This window comes from Heterodontus francisci, chromosome 27 (assembly GCF_036365525.1).
Source record: "Heterodontus francisci isolate sHetFra1 chromosome 27, sHetFra1.hap1, whole genome shotgun sequence".
NCBI classification, from domain to species: Eukaryota; Metazoa; Chordata; class Chondrichthyes; order Heterodontiformes; family Heterodontidae; genus Heterodontus; species Heterodontus francisci.
This window is the reverse complement of record NC_090397.1, coordinates 48,022,713-48,042,135: the sequence shown is the minus strand read 5'-3', so window position 1 is coordinate 48,042,135 and position 19,423 is coordinate 48,022,713. Positions and strand designations below refer to the sequence as shown.

The 19,423-nt window shown below is 48.0% G+C and overlaps 1 protein-coding gene across 3 annotated transcripts; it reads right to left on the bottom strand.

Annotated features, from left to right (window-relative positions):
* Positions 1-1,209: 1,209 nt before the first annotated feature.
* Positions 1,210-16,125, bottom strand: miox (myo-inositol oxygenase). Of its 3 annotated transcripts, none has more exons than XM_068059304.1 (10): positions 16,032-16,125; positions 14,280-14,372; positions 11,114-11,194; positions 9,369-9,531; positions 8,614-8,681; positions 7,453-7,562; positions 6,644-6,711; positions 4,665-4,714; positions 2,314-2,426; positions 1,210-1,810 (listed from the first exon to the last, which is right to left on the bottom strand). In XM_068059304.1, exons 1-10 carry the CDS (start codon positions 16,059-16,061, stop codon positions 1,702-1,704), a joined length of 885 nt encoding a protein of 294 aa, XP_067915405.1. In that variant the 5' UTR covers positions 16,062-16,125; the 3' UTR covers positions 1,210-1,701. The 3 variants fall into 3 exon arrangements, with proteins under 3 accessions (XP_067915405.1, XP_067915406.1, XP_067915407.1); XM_068059305.1 differs by lacking the exon at positions 16,032-16,125 and adding an exon at positions 15,058-15,081; XM_068059306.1 differs by lacking the exon at positions 14,280-14,372 and having other exon boundaries at positions 16,032-16,078.
* Between the last annotated feature and the right edge of the window lie 3,298 nt (positions 16,126-19,423).

Here is a 19,423-nt window from a genome sequence, read left to right as displayed (position 1 = left end):
GACACGAATCAAAGAAATGTACAATATCTCTGCATCAACACCTCTGTGTTAAACTTCTCAACTCCTCACACTCCCTGACCCTCTGGTTTGTGAGCTGACATAATATTGTACATACACCATATGGAGATTGCCCGCTTCTGTACCAGGCAGTGCCTACTGAGAACGGTATTCTCAGTGCTGAGTGAATGAATAGTGCAGCACCCTATTTCTCTGCCACCTTTGAGGAGCAATCTAAACTTCGCAAATGCAGGAGGATTTTGAAATCCTAGTAATCGCTGAACACACTAAAAACAATTCTGTGCCCTGAAAGGTAGCTGCCGAATGGCAATGGCACCTGCTGTTTATCAAACTCCGTTTCCACCCTGCTCCACTCACCTGCTCTGGATTACTCTGCTCTAAAGCTTGTTCCCCATCTGCTTGTATCCCGCCCTCGCTGACACTTTGTTGTTACATTGAAAGAGACCAGGAGTCCCAGTCCCACACGTCAGTCGGGTACTTGTTTCTGTCCGAAGTCTTTGAGTTTGTGTTTCTCCAGATCCAGGACCGACTCGAAGTAGACTTTCCTGAAACAGTCCCAGACTCATCTATGCCCCCACTGTCTGAACAGCTGATACACTGACGACTGCTTCAGTGAAGGAGCAGCTTCCTACCCTGTCTACCCTAAGGTTCACCAGACTTGTCCCCAGAATGGTGGGACCGTCTTATGAAGATTGGGGAAACTGGGCCTATATTCTCTAGAGTTTTGAAGAATGAGAGGTGATCTCATTGAAACCTACAAAATACTTAAAGGGATAGACAGGGTAGATGCAGCTAAGATGTTTCCCCTGGTTGGGGAGTCTAGAACAAGGGGACAAAATTTCAAATAAAGGGGGAAGCCACTTAGGACAGAGATGAGGAGAAATTTCTTTATTCAGAGGGTTTTGAATCTTTAGAATTCTCTACCCCAGAGGGCTGTGGAAGCTCAGTCATTGAATATGTTTAAAGCAGAGATTGACAGATTTCTAAATACAAATGACATAGGGAATATGAGGATAGTGTGGGAAAAAGGCTTTGAACTGGATGATCAGCCCTGATTATATTGAATGGCGGGGCAGGCTCGATGGACTGAATGGCCTACTCCAACTCCTATGTTCCTGTCTGTTTCAATCTGGAGTATTTGTATGAAGTGCTGTGTGGTGTGTTTCCCCACTGTTTAGCCAACTCTTCCACTTTAACCATTAAAATCCAGATTTTAATGAAATAATCAAAACATTTCACATTATCTAACATAAAATATGTTTTTACTTCAAGGTCTCTACTTTTTCCAGAAGCCTGTCAGATTTGATAGTAAGTGGAGCAGTGGTGTCTAAAAGGCAGAGTTGTCGCTGGATGTGTGATCACACCCCCAGTGCAACAGCATTGGAAACTCGATCACAAGTGCACGGAATGAGATAAAAATCAGGAAATATAGGGAGCTGCGGGAGAGTGGAACGTGAGTCTGACCCATGGAGCTCACACTCAAACTAATCCAGTGGATCTTGTCCTCTTGCATGTTTGACGTTCAGGGCTGTTACATCCAGCTCCAGCTGGTCAGTGTTTTATTGAGGGGAAGCGACTGTTTCCTGGGAATGTCTTAACTGATTGGTAAAATTGTTCCAATTCTGAAGGATGCTGTTGATCTGAGATTGAGGTGTTGAGTTGAGGTTAAATGTGTCCCACTGGTTACCAGCACAGCCTCCCTGGACAATACTTATCAATCAGTTGCTGATAGTAGGGCTGTAACACCTTCACATCAGGCAAGTCCTCACACTTGGTGTACAGATCAAACTTGCTGCAGGGACAGAAAGGGCTTGGTTAGGCCAATAGAAGGCATTGCAACATGGAAAATCTATCCCTTCCATTGACAATCTGCCCCATCACTGACCCTCCCCACCTGATCTACCCCAGTTAGTTCCTATTCCCACTGTTTACTCCTACTGCCTTGTCTCATTAGCCTTGGTTTTCCACTTTAAACACCAGGTGACAATCACCAACCCATCTTCACATGCTGTATAGATCCCTTTGTGTTTAGCTTGATCCCTGCAATATCACTCCCTAGTGGCTCCAGCACTGACATCAGTGACACGGCCCCAGTGCTGACCCCAGTGACACCTTGCTGTGTTGGCATTGCCCTATTTAGTTTAGCTGGTTCTCAATGCAACTCTGATGTCTTCCCATGCCACCATTAGCGAGCATTAATTGTGCAGCACACAATCAAAACCCTTGCTGAAACTTCAAAGGATCAGATTCACAGACTGTGGGTTAGAACAGTTGTAGCATTTTTAAGGAACTTACTTGAATTCTTTAACCCATTGCAGCATCTGCAAGTCTTTGTTGCTACAGAGATGCATGTAATCTCCTTCAGTGTGCCAGGGGTAGAATGAATGGAAGCGGATCATGTATAGTCCCTGCATCAAAACACAGACACAAACACGCAGCCACACACGCATAATAAGATAAGCACATACAGACATATATGTACAGATAAAAAGACAAGACAAAACACATGATTTATTAGACATCAAACTTTTTTCAGATATTTTCTCCTGACTTCCTCCAATTTGCTTTCCTCAGCCTAGAGAATAAAGGCTTCACTCCCTCACCCAGCGCTCCCTCTGACAGTGTGGCACTCCCTCAGTACTGCACCTCTGACAGTGCAGTTCCCCCTCAGGACTGCCCCACCGACGGCGTAGCGCTCCCTCAATGTTATAGAACTTAGCTTTCCTGGTGGTCTAGTGGTTAGGATTCGGCACTCACCGCCGCGGCCCGGGTTCGATTCCCGGCCAGGGAAGCAACATTTCTGGGCGGCGCAGTGGTTAGCACCGCAGCCTCACAGCTCCAACGACCCGGGTTCGATTCTGGGTACTGCCTGTGCAGAGTTTACAAGTTCTCCCTGTGACCGCGTGGGTTTTCGCCGGGTGCTCTGGTTTCCTCCCACAGCCAAAGACTTGCAGGTTGATGGGTAAATTGGCCATTATAAATTGCCCCTAGTATAGGTAGGTGGTAGGGGAATTGAGGGAAGGTGGGGATGTGAGAGGGTAATGGGATTAATGTAGGATTAGTATAATTGGGTGGTTGATGGTCGGCACAGACTCGGTGGGCCGAAGGGCCTGTTTCAGTGCTGTATCTCAATAAAAAAAAACTTCTAAGCCTGATTGTGAAGAAGACACTGAGACCAGGAAGCTTAGGTAGAGACTGTTCATTGCTTGCCACAGAACTTACTTCTCCACTCCTAACAACTCACAGACAGTGCTGGCTGGCTCTTTATATATACACATTTGAATACAATCGACTAATCAACACTCAACACCTGTTCACCCTATTATCTTGAACTACAAGGTATTTATCATCCATTAACAGAACTTCAGACCTTTACAGTACTGTATTTCCGACAGTGCGGTGCTCCCTCAGTACTACCACTCTGACTGTGGCGCTCTCTCAGTACTGCCCCTCTAACGGTGCAGCGCTCCCTCAGTCACACCCCTCTGACGGTGCAGCGCTCCCTCAGTCACACCCCTCTGACGGTGCAGCGCTCCCTCAGTCACATCCTTCTGACGGTGCAGCGCTCCCTCAGTCACGCCCCTCTGACGGTGCAGCGCTCCCTCAGTCACGCCCCTCTGACGGTGCAGCGCTCCCTCAGTCACACCCCTCTGACGGTGCAGCGCTCCCACAGTCACGCCCCTCTGACGGTGCAGCGCTCCCTCAGTCACACCCCTCTGACGGTGCAGCGCTCCCTCAGTCACGCCCCTCTGACGGTGCAGCGCTCCCTCAGTCACGCCCCTCTGACGGTGCAGCGCTCCCTCAGTCACACCCCTCTGACGGTGCAGCGCTCCCTCAGTCACGCCCCTCTGACGGTGCAGCGCTCCCTCAGTCACACCCCTCTGACGGTGCAGCGCTCCCTCAGTCACGCCCCTCTGACGGTGCAGCGCTCCCTCAGTCACACCCCTCTGACGGTGCAGCGCTCCCTCAGTCACGCCCCTCTGACGGTGCAGCGCTCCCTCAGTCACACCCCTCTGACGGTGCAGCGCTCCCTCAGTCACGCCCCTCTGACGGTGCAGCGCTCCCTCAGTCACACCCCTCTGACGGTGCAGCGCTCCCTCAGTCACACCCCTCTGACGGTGCAGCGCTCCCTCAGTCACATCCTTCTGACGGTGCAGCGCTCCTTCAGTCACACCCCTCTAACGGTGCAGCGCTCCCTCAGTCACACCCCTCTGACGGTGCAGCGCTCCCTCAGTCACACCCCTCTGACGGTGCAGCGCTCCCTCAGTCACATCCTTCTGACGGTGCAGCGCTCCCTCAGTCACACCCCTCTGACGGTGCAGCGCTCCCTCAGTCACATCCTTCTGACGGTGCAGCGCTCCCTCAGTCACACCCCTCTAACGGTGCAGCGCTCCCTCAGTCATGCCCCTCCAATGGTGCAGCGTCTCACTGCAGCTCTGGAGTTTTGGCCTGGATTATGTGCTCATTGCCCTGGAGTGGGACTTGAACTCACAACTTACTGATTGACATGAGCGTGCCACCCACAGAGCCACGACTGACCCAGCATTGTCACTGCACATTGTGCAGTTCATAGAGAGTGGTGATAATGTCACTCATTGACCCAGATTCCAGCTCAGAGAAGCAATACAAAAATTCTCCAAAATTACCTCTTCAGGAAGTTTACAACCATTGGTTTTCAGCACATTGTACAGATATTCTGCAAGAGGAAGGTCAAAGTTAAATCTCGGGAACTAGCCCCAGCTAGGCTTAGATCATCAGATTTGACACAGTTCTATGAGGATTTTGTATTTCATTTTTTTTTTCACTTGCTCTCCTGCAGACTCCTGCGGTACATTAACCAAGCAAGTTGTGACAGTGAGTGCGACATAGCTGTCCTGTTGTGAAAGGCTTCATAGCCAAACCCAACTTGCACAAGCTAATTTTCCTTCAATAATTATCTGTTCAGTATTACAGCCTAGGAGTAAATAGGATCTGTCCCAGCCTCTCCTCAGTTTGGATTCTTAGACTAGTAGCCAGTCCCAGATGGTAAACGTTACCTAATGACCTACTGAAGTGGACTAACAGAATTTCATAATGTTTACAGCACAAAAGGAGGCCATTTGGCCTGTCGTGTCTGTGCTGGCTCCCTGCAAGAGCAACTCACCAAGTCCCACTCCCCAGCCTTTTCCCCATAGCCCTGCAAATTTTTGCTCTTGTCCAATTCTCTTTTGAAGGCCTTGACTGAATCTGCCTTCACCACACTCTCAGGCAGTGCATTCCAGATCCTAACTACTCGCTGCATAAAGAAGATTTTCCTCACATTGCCTCTGGTTCTTTTGCCGATCACCTTAAATCGGTGTCCTCTGGTTCGGATTCTTCAGCCAATGGGAACAGTTTCTCCTTATCTACTCTGTCCAGACCAAAAAAGATTTTGAGCACCTCTATCAAATCCCCTCTCAGTATCTTCTCTAAGGAGAACAGACCAAGCTTCTCCAACCTATCCACGTAACTGAAGCTCCTCATCCCTGGAACTATTCTCATGAATCTTTTCTGGACCTGGACACAATACTCCAGTTGAGGCCGAACCAGTGTTTTATACAGGTTTATCACAATTTCCTTGTTTTTGTATACTATGCCCCTATTTATAAAGCTCAGGATCCCATATGCTTTATTAACCGCTTTCTCAACCTGCTGGCAACCTTCAATGATGGTGCACAAATACCGCAGGTCTCTCTGCTTGTGCACCCCCTTTAGAATTGTACCTTTTAATTTATATTGCCTCTCCTTGTTATTCTTACCAAAATGAATCACTTCACACTTTTCTGCATTAAATTTCATCTGCCACTTGTCCTCCAATACCACCAGCCTATGTCCTTTTGAAGTTTATCACTATCCTCACAGTTCACTATACTTTCAAGTTTTATGTCATCTGCAAATTTTGAAATTGTGCCCTGTACACCCTATTCCAGGTCAATAATGCATATCAAGAACAGCAGGGTTCCTAGCACCAACCCCTGGGGAATCCCACTATATATCGTCATCCAGTCTGAAAAACAACTTCACCACTACCCTCTATTTCCTGTCACTCAGCCAATTTTGTATTCATGCTGCCACTATCCCTTTAATTCTGGAGCAGTCAACTCATCCCATTTCCGTGCCCTGCCCCATGTGTTCATATTCTTCCTCTGAAATCCTTATCCAATTCTCCTATAAATGTTGCCAGTCTCTCCCTCAACAGCCCCTTTATATGCCTCTGTGAAAACCTAGTTACCCTCTTCATTCTCCCAGTGATAATCCTCAACTCTTGTCCTTATTACAGGTTCAGAGACCAGTGATAATTGTTGATCTGTTCTCCTTGTTAACCGGTTCACAAACCAGTGGAAATAAACTGTCATTGGTAACCCAGCAAAACATTTTATAGTTTTGAAAATCAATCTAGCTACTCCGCTAGATCAATGTATATTCTCTCCATAAACTCTTTCTTCGACTCTATGCATCTATGTATTTTCTTAGAGAGCTAGCAAGGACACAGTGCGCCAAATGTCCACTTCTGCGTTGACAGTTTTCAGATGGTTCAGTAGGTGCTCAGATTGCTTACAGATCTCCCACCTTCAGTCCTAGTGTTGGACTCCCCATCACTGCTTACCATCATGTCCCCATGACATCAGCACTTTGTCCAACCCACAGTTCGGTTCATACATCCCATAGAGCGAGCTGCAAAATACATAAATCATTAACAGAACACTCTACACTGAACAGCACTGTCTGAGACCCTTGCACCCAGCTCCGTTTCCAGCATCTCCACCTGGATGGAATGGCGGGTGCTTAATGTGTTGACCAAATAGAGACAGGAATGTCAAGAAGATGTCACACATCATGTTTCCTGTCATTTTTCCACTGCAACCTTGAGATCTAGGAGCAGAGTGTGTTCCTGATGCAGTCTTACTATTGCGTAGGGAGAGCAAAGGAAGATGTTATTCCCCCCACCCTCTTCCCCAATAGAGTGTCTTCAGTTGATGCCTCCCTCTGCCTTTATTTTTATTCCTTAGTTCTTTAGCTGCAAACAACAAGCACTCGAGGTATGAGAACACTTGACCAAAGCTCGGTCAAAGAGGTAGGTTTTGAGAAGCATCTTAAAGGAGGAGAGGTGTCGGGAGGGAATTCTTAAACAGTCATTAGCTGTAGGTTGTGGCCTGAATAAGGACAAGGAAGGGGTGAAACACAAACAGATAATATGTCACCAGGGTGACCCCAGAACTTGCTGGGAGCAAAGGTGCAGGCAGAGAGGGTCAAAGTACAGGGATTCTTATAGCCTTTTGCACACTGCAGTGCGTTAGAGGGTGAAACTTCTGGATCTGATCAGACCCTTGTTTGGTTTCCTTGGTAGAGTTTTAATGGCGAGCAGGTCTGACCCTGAGATTTCACAGAGTGAGTGTGATGAGCAGAGTCTCTTACCTGTATCTAGGATCCGTAAGGTCTGGATTGTCTGAGAATGTGGAGTCCCTGTAAACAATGGAATCTTGAAACCTACAGCCAACTGGGTAAGTGTCTCCGACCACACACCACTGGAGAAAGACAACAATCACAGTCAGAACCCGCACAGCATTCTGTAGCCTAACAGCAGGCCTGTCACAGCACAGAATTCTTACTCACTCACTCCCACATCATCATCGCTAAAAGACCTGGGCACAGGAGGTTAGGGTCTGAGTGTGTGTCGGGGGGGGTAGGGGGGTTGAGATCCAAATGGGTGTGTGGTGGGGGAAGGGCAGGATAAAGGTCTGCTCAGGTCTGCAAATGAGACCCAGAGATCCCCATCCGAGCCCGACCTGGCCCGAGTCCTTCCATTTTTTTCCCGTGCCCGACCATCAGTTAACTTAACATCTGTTTTTCACTTTGTTCCTTACCTGCACAAGCTTAAAATAACTGTAATGAAACACCACTAAAGTCCAAAAAGTAAATTAACATTACAATCACTTACCTGAGGTGGTGATGGAGCGCGTCCGATCGGGCCCGAGCCCGAACGTCGGACCCAGAAGTGCGACCCAACACATGTCGGGTCCCGCGGGTTTGGGTCGGGTAGCAGGCCTTTAATGTGGGGGGGGGGGGTCAGGGTCTGGATGGGGGGATTTGGAGTCTGAGTGTGTGGGAGGTGCTCAGGGTCAGTGTGGGGGCAGGGGTTCAGGATCTGAGTGTGGGGGTGGGGAGATTTGGGGTCTGAGTATGTGGGAGGGGCTTAGACTAAATGTGGGGGAGAGGTTCAGGGTCTATGTGTGTGGGAGGGGCTCAGACTGGGGGTGGAGGCTTTGGGGTCTGTGGGAGGGCTCGGGATGGAGGTCAGGGTCTGAGTGTGGACAAGAGGGATCAGGGTCTGAGTTGGAGTGATCAGACCCCCATCTCGGCACTGCACCTCAGGAAGGATATATTGGTCTTGAAAGGGATGCAGATATAGTTGAATGGTGGAATAAGCCCAAGGGGTTGAATGGCCTCCTTCTGTTCCTATGGTTGTGCCCGTCTGTGGGGGTAGCAGATAAAATCTGTAGGAGCTACATGCAACAATCCTCCTTGCAACTTCATCCCTTCAAGATTCTCTCCGCCCTCAGAATTCCCCGTCCTTACCTGCGGTTCCCCCCAGAGAGTAAGGATTTTCCCAATATCATGCAGGAGCCCAACCAGCTGGAGCCAGTCTACAAAACAGAAAAAAACTCATACCAACTGCAGCATGACACAAAACTAACAACAGCCAACCCAACAAATCCCCAACCCTCATAAACTGATCACCGCCCTCTAACACTTGACCGTCCTACACCCAGACCACCAAGGGGGTCAGTACAGAAGGAATACTGCACTGTTGGAGGGGTCAGTACTAAAGGAACACTACTGTCAGTACTGAAGGAGTGCTGTTGGGTCAGTATTGAAGGAGCACTGCACTGTTGGAGGGGTCAGTACTAAAGGAATACTGCTGTCAGAGAAGGCAGTACTGAGGAAGGGCCGTGCTATTGGAGGGGCAGCACTGAGGGAGCGCTGGACTGTCAGAAGGGGTCAGTACTGAGAAAGTGGTTAACTGACAGAGGGACACTACTGAGAGAAAGCTGCACTGTTGCAGGGTCAGTACTGAGGGAGTGTGGCACTGATTACATTATACCCATCATAACATCTTGTACCATGTGATGCTCCAGAATTCACACAACCACTCTCTCATTTCCATATGTTTGTGTGTCTATCTGTGACCTTGCTCCCAACTGTCAGTCTGAGTGTGTCCGCCTGTCTTTGTATGTCCCTGTCTCTGTGTCTCTCTGTGTACACTTGTTTCTCTGAATGTGCTCTCCATACACTCCCAGGAGCCTCTCCTTACATATAATTACATAAATTACCCATGCTGGGATAGACCTTCCTGATTTCTTCTGCCGTTTGGTAGGCGTGGAAAGAGTTTGGAAAATCCACATCAGGGTCAGATTCATCCACCATCTGATCGAGCGCCTGAAGAGCTTCCAACATCGTCATCTGTGCATGTGAACATGAGGCCCATCGAGAAATCTACAACCAGTGACACAGGGAACCAGTCACTCAACCTACCAGCTCAGTCACTTAAATGCGAGCTCAACTGATCACAACCCCACAGCTTAACCAGTCACTTAAATACCAGCTCAACCAGTCATTCAACCCAGTAGCTCAACTGGTCACTCAACCCTCAAAGTAGACCCCACAAAGCCACTTCACCCCAGCTAACTCACCTCACCCAGTCCTTCAATGACCCAACTGCCCCCTAGGGCTGAATGCCACTCCTCAGTACTATCCTCCTATCATCAATCAAATGTGAAAATATTTAACTAGAGGAGGGCTAATTTCAGTTGTTTGATAAAGGATCTGGCCCAGGTGCATTGGAATCAGAATGCCAGGTAAAACAGCAAATGAGCAATGGGAGGCTTCAAAGAGGAGATAGTTTAGGTACAGATGAGACACATTCCCTGAAGGGAAAGGTTGGGCATCTAAAGCTAGAGCTCCCTGATTGACCAAAGATATGGAGATTAAAATTAAATAGGAAAAAGCATTATGATAATTGTTGGGTTTATAATTTAGTGGAGAACTAAATTGAATACAAAAATTACGGAGGGGAATTGAAAAAGGAAATAAGAGGGAGTATGAAAATAGATGAATGAGTAACATAAAAGTCTGCAGACAATAGGAAACTCGGAAATGTAGTAAACAATGAAAAGGATAGTTAAAGACTTCAGGAGGACATAGACTGGTGAAATGGGCAGACACATGTCAGATGAAATTTAATGCAGAGAATTGTGAAGTGGTATATTTTGGAAGGAAGAATGAGGAGAGGCAATATGTACTAAATGGTACAATTTTAAAAGAGGTCCAGAAGCAAAGAGACCTGAGGGTATATGTACACAAATCTTTGAAGCAAGCAGAACAAGTTGAGAAGGCTGTTTAAATAAAGCACATAGATCCTTGGCTTTATTAATAGAGCAATAGAATATAAATGCAGGGAAGTTATGACAAACCATTTTAAAACTGAAGTATTGTGTTCAATCCTGGGCACCAAATATCAGGTTGTCAAGGCTTTGGAGAGGGTGCAAAAGAGATTTACTCAAATGTTACCAAAGATGAGGAACTTCAGTTATTTGGACAGACTGGAGAAGGTGGGGTTGTTCTACTTAAAGCACAGAAAGTTAAGAAGGGGTTTTATAGAGGTGTTCAAAATCATGAAGGGTTTTGTTACAGTATATGAGGAGAAACTGTTTCCATAACAAATGGATCAGTAACCAAAGGAAACAGATTTAAGGTGATTGGCAAAATAACCAGAGGCGACATGAGGAAACATTTTACGCAGTGAGTTGTGATTTTGAATGCACTGCCTGTAAGGGTGGTGGAAGCAGATTCAATAGTAACTTTCAAACAAGAATTGGATGAATAGTTGAAGGGAAAAATTCACAGGGCCATGGAGAAAGAGCAGGGGAGTACGACTAATTGGGTGGCTCTACCAGAGTCAGAATGAGCTTAACGGGCCAAATGCACTCTCTCTGTGCTGTATAATTCTACATGTGTATTCTAAAAAAGATTGACTGAGATCCCAGGGATTGGGATTCTGACTGGATTGGCCACTCACCTTTCTCTTCACAAGTTCCACGGTCTGGTGAGTGTGCATCAACCGATACGTGTTCAGCACCCGGTCCTGGAGGAATCCAGACTGAACAAAAGCAAACACCAGACATATGAAATTGTTCCCTCTCAATCTTCACCACATGACAGAAGCATTAAAGTTAATCCTTGCAGTGCATTTCCATGTGTACCTGGAGCCCAACCACCAACCCCACAACTCTCACTGCAATACCTGGTACTGCTCTCTCCTACCTCCTGGTACTGATCTCTCCCACCTCTCGGTGCTGCTCTCTCCTACCTCTCGGTACTGATCTCTCCCACCTCTCGGTGCTGCTCTCTCCTACCACCTGGTACTGATCTCTCCCACCTCTCGGTACTGATCTCTCCCCCTTCCCGGTACTGCTCTCTTCCACCTCCCGGTACTGCTCTCTTCCACCTCTCGGTACTGATCTCTCCCACCTCCCGGTACTGCTCTCTTCCACCTCTCGGTACTGCTCTCTTCCACTTCTCGGTACTGCTCTCTCCCACCTCTCGGTGCTACTCTCTCCCACCTTTCGGTACTGATCTCTCCCACCTCTCGGTGCTGCTCTCTCCCACCTCTCGGTACTGCTCTCTCCCCCTTCCTGGTACTGCTCTCTCCTACGTCCCGGTACTGCTCTCTCCCCCTTCCTGGTACTGCTCTCTCCTACCTCTCGGTGCTGCTCTCTCCCATTTCCCGGTGCTGCTCTCTCCCACCTCCCGGTGCTGCTCTCTCCCACATCCCGGTGCTGCTCTCTCCCACCTCCCGGTGCTGCTCTCTCCCACATCCCGGTGCTGCTCTCTCCCACATCCCAGTGCTGCTCTCGCCTACCTCTCGGTGCTGATCTCTCCAATTTCCCGGTGCTGTTCTCTCCCACCTCCCGGTGCTGCTCTCTCCCACATCCCGGTGCTGCTCTCTCCCACATCCCGGTGCTGCTCTCTCCTACGTCCCGGTGCTGCTCTCTCCCCCTTCCCAGTGCTGCTCTCTCCCCCTTCCCGGTGCTGCTCTCTCCTACCTTCCCATACTGCTCTCTCCCCCTTCCCAGTGCTGCTCTCTCCTCCTTCCCAGTGCTGTTCTCTCTTACCTCCCAGTGCTGCTCCCTCCTACCTTCCGGTACTGCTCTCACCCCCTTCCCGGACTGCTCTCTCCCACCTCCCGGTACTGCTCTCTCCCCCTTCCCGGACTGCACTCTCCCACCTCCCGGTACTGCTCTCTCCCCCTTCCCGGACTGCACTCTCCCACCTCCCGGTACTGCTCTCTTCCACCTCCCGGTACTGCTCTCTCCCACCTCCCGGTACTGCTCTCTCCCCCTTCCCGGACTGCACTCTCCCACCTCCCGGTACTGCTCTCTTCCACCTCCCGGTGCTGCTCTCTTCCACCTCCCGGTACTGCTCTCTCCCCCTTCCCAGTGCTGCTCTCTCCTCCTTCCCAGTGCTGTTCTCTCTTACCTCCCAGTGCTGCTCCCTCCTACCTTCCGGTACTGCTCTCACCCCCTTCCCGGACTGCTCTCTCCCACCTCCCGGTACTGCTCTCTCCCCCTTCCCGGACTGCACTCTCCCACCTCCCGGTACTGCTCTCTTCCACCTCCCGGTGCTGCTCTCTCCCACCTCCCGGTACTGCTCTCTTCCACCTCCCGGTACTGCTCTCTCCCACCTCCCGGTACTGCTCTCTCCCCCTTCCCGGTACTGCTCTCTCCCACCTCCCGGTACTGCTCTCTCCCCCTTCCCGGTACTTTTCTCTCCTACCTCCCGGTACTGATCTCTCCCACCTTTCGGTACTGCTCTCTCCCCCCTCTTGGTACTGCTCTCTTCCACCTCCCGGTACTGCTCTCTCCCACCTCCCGGTACTGCTCTCTCCCCCTTCCCGGTACTTTTCTCTCCTACCTCCCGGTACTGATCTATCCCACCTCTCGGTACTGCTCTCTCCCCCCTCTCGGTACTGCTCTCTTCCACCTCCCGGTACTGCTTTCTCCCCCCTCCTGGTGCTGCTCTCTCCCACCTCCCGGTACTGCTCTCTCCCACCTCCCGGTACTGCTCTCTCCCCCCTCTCGGTACTGCTCTCTTCCACCTCCCGGTACTGCTTTCTCCCCCCTCCTGGTGCTGCTCTCTCCCACCTCCCGGTACTGCTCTCTCCCCCCTCTCGGTACTGCTCTCTTCCACCTCCCGGTACTGCTCTCTCCCCACTCTCGGTACTGCTCTCTTCCACCTCCCGGTACTGCTTTCTCCCCCCTCCTGGTGCTGCTCTCTCCCACCTCCCGGTACTGATCTCTCCCACCTCCCGGTGCTGCTCTCTTCCACCTCCCGGTACTGCTTTCTCCCCCCTCCTGGTGCTGCTCTCTCCCACCTCCCGGTACTGATCTCTCCCACCTCCCGGTGCTGCTCTCTTCCACCTCCCGGTACTGCTTTCTCCCCCCTCCTGGTGCTGCTCTCTCCCACCTCCCGGTACTGATCTCTCCCACCTCCCGGTGCTGCTCTCTTCCACCTCCCGGTACTGCTCTCTCCCACCTCCCGGTACTGCTCTCTCCCCCCTCTCGGTACTGCTCTCTTCCACCTCCCGGTACTGATCTCTCCCACCTCCCGGTGCTGCTCTCTTCCACCTCCCGGTACTGCTCTCTCCCACCTCCCGGTACTGCTCTCTCCCCACTCTCGGTACTGCTCTCTTCCACCTCCCGGTACTGCTTTCTCCCCCCTCCCGGTACTGATCTCTCCCACCTCCCGGTGCTGCTCTCTCCCACCTCCCGGTACTGATCTCTCCCACCTCCCGGTACTGCTTTCTCCCCCCTCCCGGTACTGATCTCTCCCTCTTCCCGGTACTGCTCTCTCCTACCTCCCGGTACTGCTCTCTCCCACCTCCCGGTACTTTTCTCTCCCCCTTACTAGTACTACTCTCTCCCCGTACCCTCTCCAGGTTCTGCTCTCCTTCCCCTCCCCCCAGCCGAGCCAGTACTGCTCTCTCCCCCTGCTCTACCCTCCATTGACCCCACCCCAGTACTGCTCTCCTCTCTCCCCCACCCTAGTGGTACTGCTCTTCACCCCTGGTACTGCTCTCCCCAACCCAATACTGCTCTCTCCAGGTGTTGGCCTTGCTCCCAGTGCCACTCTCCCCTGGTACTGGTCTCTCTCCCAGTGCCTTCTCTCATGGTGCCGTGACTTACGGTGAAGTTTCTGTATGCGTCCTTGTTCTCAGTGTTGCTCTGAGGCGCAGTCTGGTCACAATCCTGGCCCAAGACATTGGTGGGCTTTAAATTCTGTAATGAACAGCTGGTTAGTGGATCCAAAAGAAAGATTTCTTTATCTCACACCTGATCACATCTCTCAGAAAGCACCTGCTGTTCAAGGAATAATTTTGAAGTTTAGTCACTGCTGTTAATGTGACAATAGGATCTCACAAACAGCAGACGGATAAATGACCCGATAATCTATTTTTAGTGATGTTATTTTAGGGATAAATATTATCCCAGACACTGGTGACAACTCCTTTTGATAGTGGCTGTGGGATCTTTTACATCCATCTGACACGCAGAAAGAAGCCACTCTATAAATTCCCAGTGTTTGAGACAATCTGTGCTCCTGCTTGATCCCCTTCACTATCTCCACCTCACAGCACAAGGCCATCATGCGGAGGTTAAACCGAAAGCCTGAGACAGGTAACACGGAGGCTGGAAATAACCGAAAGAAACAGAGCAGGGAAGACCCACTAGGGGAATCAGATATTAGGGCACAGCATTAAATTGTTCTATTAACAGTCTCTCCCCAAACTCCTGGCAAGTCTCTCAGTCACATAACGATAATCATAATCGGCGGATGTGAGCCCAGAGAGTCCATCCCCACCCAATCCTTGCTCGATGACAGCCTCATTCGATCCTTGCCTCACTTCATCCCAGCCTCACAGAATCATTGATTTGATTCCCGTCCATTCCCTACAACATATACCTGCATTTGGCAACTCCCAGTGTCATTCCACTTCCTAAGCAAAACAATGGGTTCAACAGCAAAGGGAATGCTGGTTCCTGCAGCTGCTTAAAGGGCCAGAAACATCAGAAATTGGAAAAGAGAGGAAGAGAACTAGAGGTAGGAAGTGAATGAAAGGGAGAGAATGAGAGAAACATAGGGAGAGTGACAGAGAATGAAAGACAGGGAGAATGAGAGAGACAGAGAAAGAGAATAAGAGGGACAAGAGACAGAGAGAATGAGAGACTGCAAGAGACTAACAGAGAACAAGAAACGGAGAATGAGAGAGAGACAGAGGAAGAATGAGAGACATGGAGAACGAGACAGGCAGGGAGAACAAGAGGTAGAGAAAGAGGGATGAGAAACAGAGAATGGCAGAGTAGATGAGATACAGCAAGAGAGTGACAAGAAATGAAGAAAAACAGAGGGAGATGAGAAACAGAAAGAATGAGTTACAGCAAGAGAGACAAAGAATGAGAGGCACAGATAGAGTGAGAGAGAATGATAGAGACAAGGGAGAGTGGGGTGGACAAGAGGCAAAGAGCAAGAACTATACTGACGGGAGAGAAAGAGGGGAGAATGAGAGAGATGAGAGACAGAATGAGAGACAGAGCAACAGAATGAGAGAGACAGAGAGAACAATAGAGGCACACAACAATAGGCAGAGAGAAAGAGAAGGAAAGTGACAGACCCAGGGCTCTCCCTCTCTCTCATAAATCTAGGGCTCTCCCTCTCTCTCTCTTGCTCTCTCTTTTTGTCTCTCTGTTTCTTTCTTCCTATCACTCACTCTCTCTCCCCCTTCCCTCTATCCCTCTCCCTCTATCTCTATCTCTGCCTTGCACTCTGTCACATTCTCTCTTTCTTTCTTTGTCCCTCTCTCTCTCTCTCTCTCTCTCTCCCATCCACAGTCTTTTTACCACATGCTTCAGCATTCAGTTTTCTTTGGACAGACTCACCATCTGGGACAGACTCATGGTGCTGCTCATTGTGTGGATGTCTGAGCTTAATCTCACACAGTTAAGTAGCTCTTGGTAGGATGAGGAAAGGTCAATGTTCAGGGTCAACAATGTGACCTTTTTACTTTTCATTAAACTATTCAGATATTGTAGGTTAATCAGTCTAAGGGCAGTTTATTAATTATTTCCACATCACTTTCACCTCACAGCTCATTTACCTGATTAATGATCTAACCTCAAAATACATTCTACACAGTACAGCCTGTGGGCATCTTGACCTAAGTGCATGTGTGCATGAGTCTGCGTGCGTTTGTTAGTCAGCCTGTGTGTGTGGCTGCTTATGTGTGTCTGTCTCTGTGTGCATGTGTTGCACACACCTATGTAAAAGGTTTTCAAGTATGAACATTTCATCAAATCAGGAGGCGAAAGTAAATGGAACTATAATATTTATTGGTGCACAATACATTCATTTAATCTGATGACCAGATTGTGCATTTATTACAATGCAGTCAGTTTACTGAGTTTGAAGATATAACTGTGCACACCCCAGTACAAAGAATATACAGAGTAAAGGCACCTCTGGAGGCAATAATCTGTAGCGAGGAGGCCAGATGTGGTCAGGATAACTGAATCATGGTTTAATAAAGAATAGGATTTGCAGTTAAATATTGCAGGTTATAACATATTTAGAAAGGATAGGGAAGGAAGAAGGTGGTAGGGGGTAGCTCTACTAATTAGAGATAACATGGCATTAGAAAAAGGACATAACTAACATTAAGATAGAAACATAAACCATATGGATTGAAATAAAGGATAAGAAGGTCTCAATCACACATACAAGGGCATAAAACAGACCAGCTAATTGTGGAAGGGAGGTGGAAGAAAAATATGTAAACAAATCTATGAAGTGAGCAAAAGACATAGAATAATAATCATGGAAGACTTCAACTAGAAAAACTAATCAAACTTAGAGAGGATAAAATCCCTGGTCCGGATGGATCACATCCACACAGATTAAAAGAAGTTAGAAAAGAAATATCACAGATACTATTACATATATATAAAGCTTCATTAGAAAAGGGAATAGTGCCAGAGGACTGAAGGACAGCTATTGTTATTCCTACATATAAAAACAGAGGTACAGCAAGTTCAGGGAACTACTGACCAATGAACTTAACTTTGGTGGTAGGAAAGGTAATGGAATTCTTACCCAAAGATGTAACAGAAAAACATCTAGAAATTTAAAATATAATAAAGAGAAGTGAGCACAGATTTCAAAAGGAAAAGTCATGCTTGACCAACCTTTTTGGATTGTTTGAAGAAGTAACAGAAAAGACAGGCAAGGCGCATGTAGTAGTTGTAACATATTTGGATTTTACAAAGGCCTTCAATAAGGTACCACATAGTAGACCCATGTTAGAGCATGTGGGGTCAGGGGACAGTTAGTAGAATGGATCGCAAACTGGCTACAAAACAGAAAACAGAATGTAGAGGTTAAAGGTACTCAGACTGACAACTGGTGTTCCACAAGAATCAGTTCTGGGACTCATTAATAATTTGGACTCAGAACTGGAAGTACAATTTCAAAACTTGCGAATGACACCAAACTGGGAGATATAGTTGATACTGAGGAAGAATGCTACAAAATACAAGAGGACATTAATAAACTTGCAGAATGGATGTGTAATTGACAAATGAATTTCAATATAGTGTAATGAAACCCCACATGCCAAATGGGAAATATTAATTTCATTGATTGGAACTTTGCCTAAGACTTTTACTGGAAATTCTTACAAATAACTTCTTTTAAAAAGAGTAAACTGGCAGCCAAGATGGCCACAGCAATTTGCATATGAAATAACAACATGACTGAAGCAACCTAGCCAGAACAATGAGGTGCTCTCTGATTAAATTACCTGATATGGCTTTCTCAACACGGTCATCAACAGCCATTGACACCCATTGACTTTAAAAGAGCCAACCCCCACCAAGTGTAACTAGACAGCCTGGGGAGTGGGGGGGAGGGGGGAGGGGGAGTTAAGCCTTGAATCTCAGAGAAAATTCCAGAAGGCCCCATTTAACCACAAAGAGGTGGTAATGTTATGTAACTGCTTGTGCATCTCTGGGGAGATTGAGAGTTGTGACTCAGACAGCAGAACAGTAACTAAGCCATCAAGGGAGCAGCAGTCACATTCTCTCCCTCTCTGCAGTACAGATCCAGAAAAAGCCCGGCTGCAGCTGGTAAAACCAAGTCTACAAACCGCCACAACCAACATCTAGGATACAAGGGTCAAATCCCCCCCACTTCTGCCTTCCGGAGCCTGAGAAGCAAACCCAAACAGTGCACATGGTCCAGCAAGGACTTCAGGACAACAATTTCAACTAAGTACTCTGGGACTGCTGAACTGTGTTTAAATTCCATTTATTTCAGACCCTACTCCAACCACCCAACTCTGTTTTCCCTCTGTAATCTATTTGTGCATGTTTGTGTGTGTGTATGTCATGTGAATGTGAGTGTGGATGCATAGCATATTTTAGTAATATTAACCAGTTTAGAGTGATAAGGATAAGAAACTTGCATCTTTTTTGTTTAAACTCTGAAAACCTGTCTGATTGGTTCTTTGGTAATTATATTAGAGGAACAGGAGCAAGTGCTCACTGAGGTGGTAAGTTCAATCAATGTGTTGAAATAAAAAGGATAAACTCTGTTGCGTTCAAACCAGAGAAGGGGCAAAAGGGGAGCCTGAGACCCCTTCCTCATCAGGTCGTAACAATAGATATGTATCAGGGGGTGCATTTTGGTAGGAAGGTAAGGAGGCCACCTATTGCTTGGATAATTAGAGTCTAAATGAAGCAGAGGAGCAAAGGGATCTGGGGATGTAGATACACTAATCACTAAAAGTGGCGACACATAAGGCCATTTAAAAGAAAACAGGGGTTCATTCCTAGAGGGATAGAATTGAAAAGCAGAGAAGTTGTGTTAAACTTGTATAGAACCCTGGTTAGATCACACTTGGAGTACTGTGCAGTTTCGTTTCCATATTATAAAAAGGATATAAAGGCACCGAAGAAGGTGCAAAAAAGATTTACGAGGATGATACCAGAACTGAGAGGTTACAACTATCAAGAAAGGCTGAACAGGCTGGGGCTCTTTTCTCTAGAAAAAAGACTGCCAGGTGACCTGACAGATGTCTTTAAGATTACAAAAGGGTTTGATAGTAGATGTAAAGAAGATATTTCCACTTGTGTGGGAGTACAAAACTAGTGGTCATAAGTATAAGATTCTCACTAATAAATCTAATAGGACATTCAAGAGAAATTACTTTAACCAGAGAGTGGTTAGAATGTGGAACTCACTATTACAAGGAGTAATTGAGTCAATTAGCGTAGAT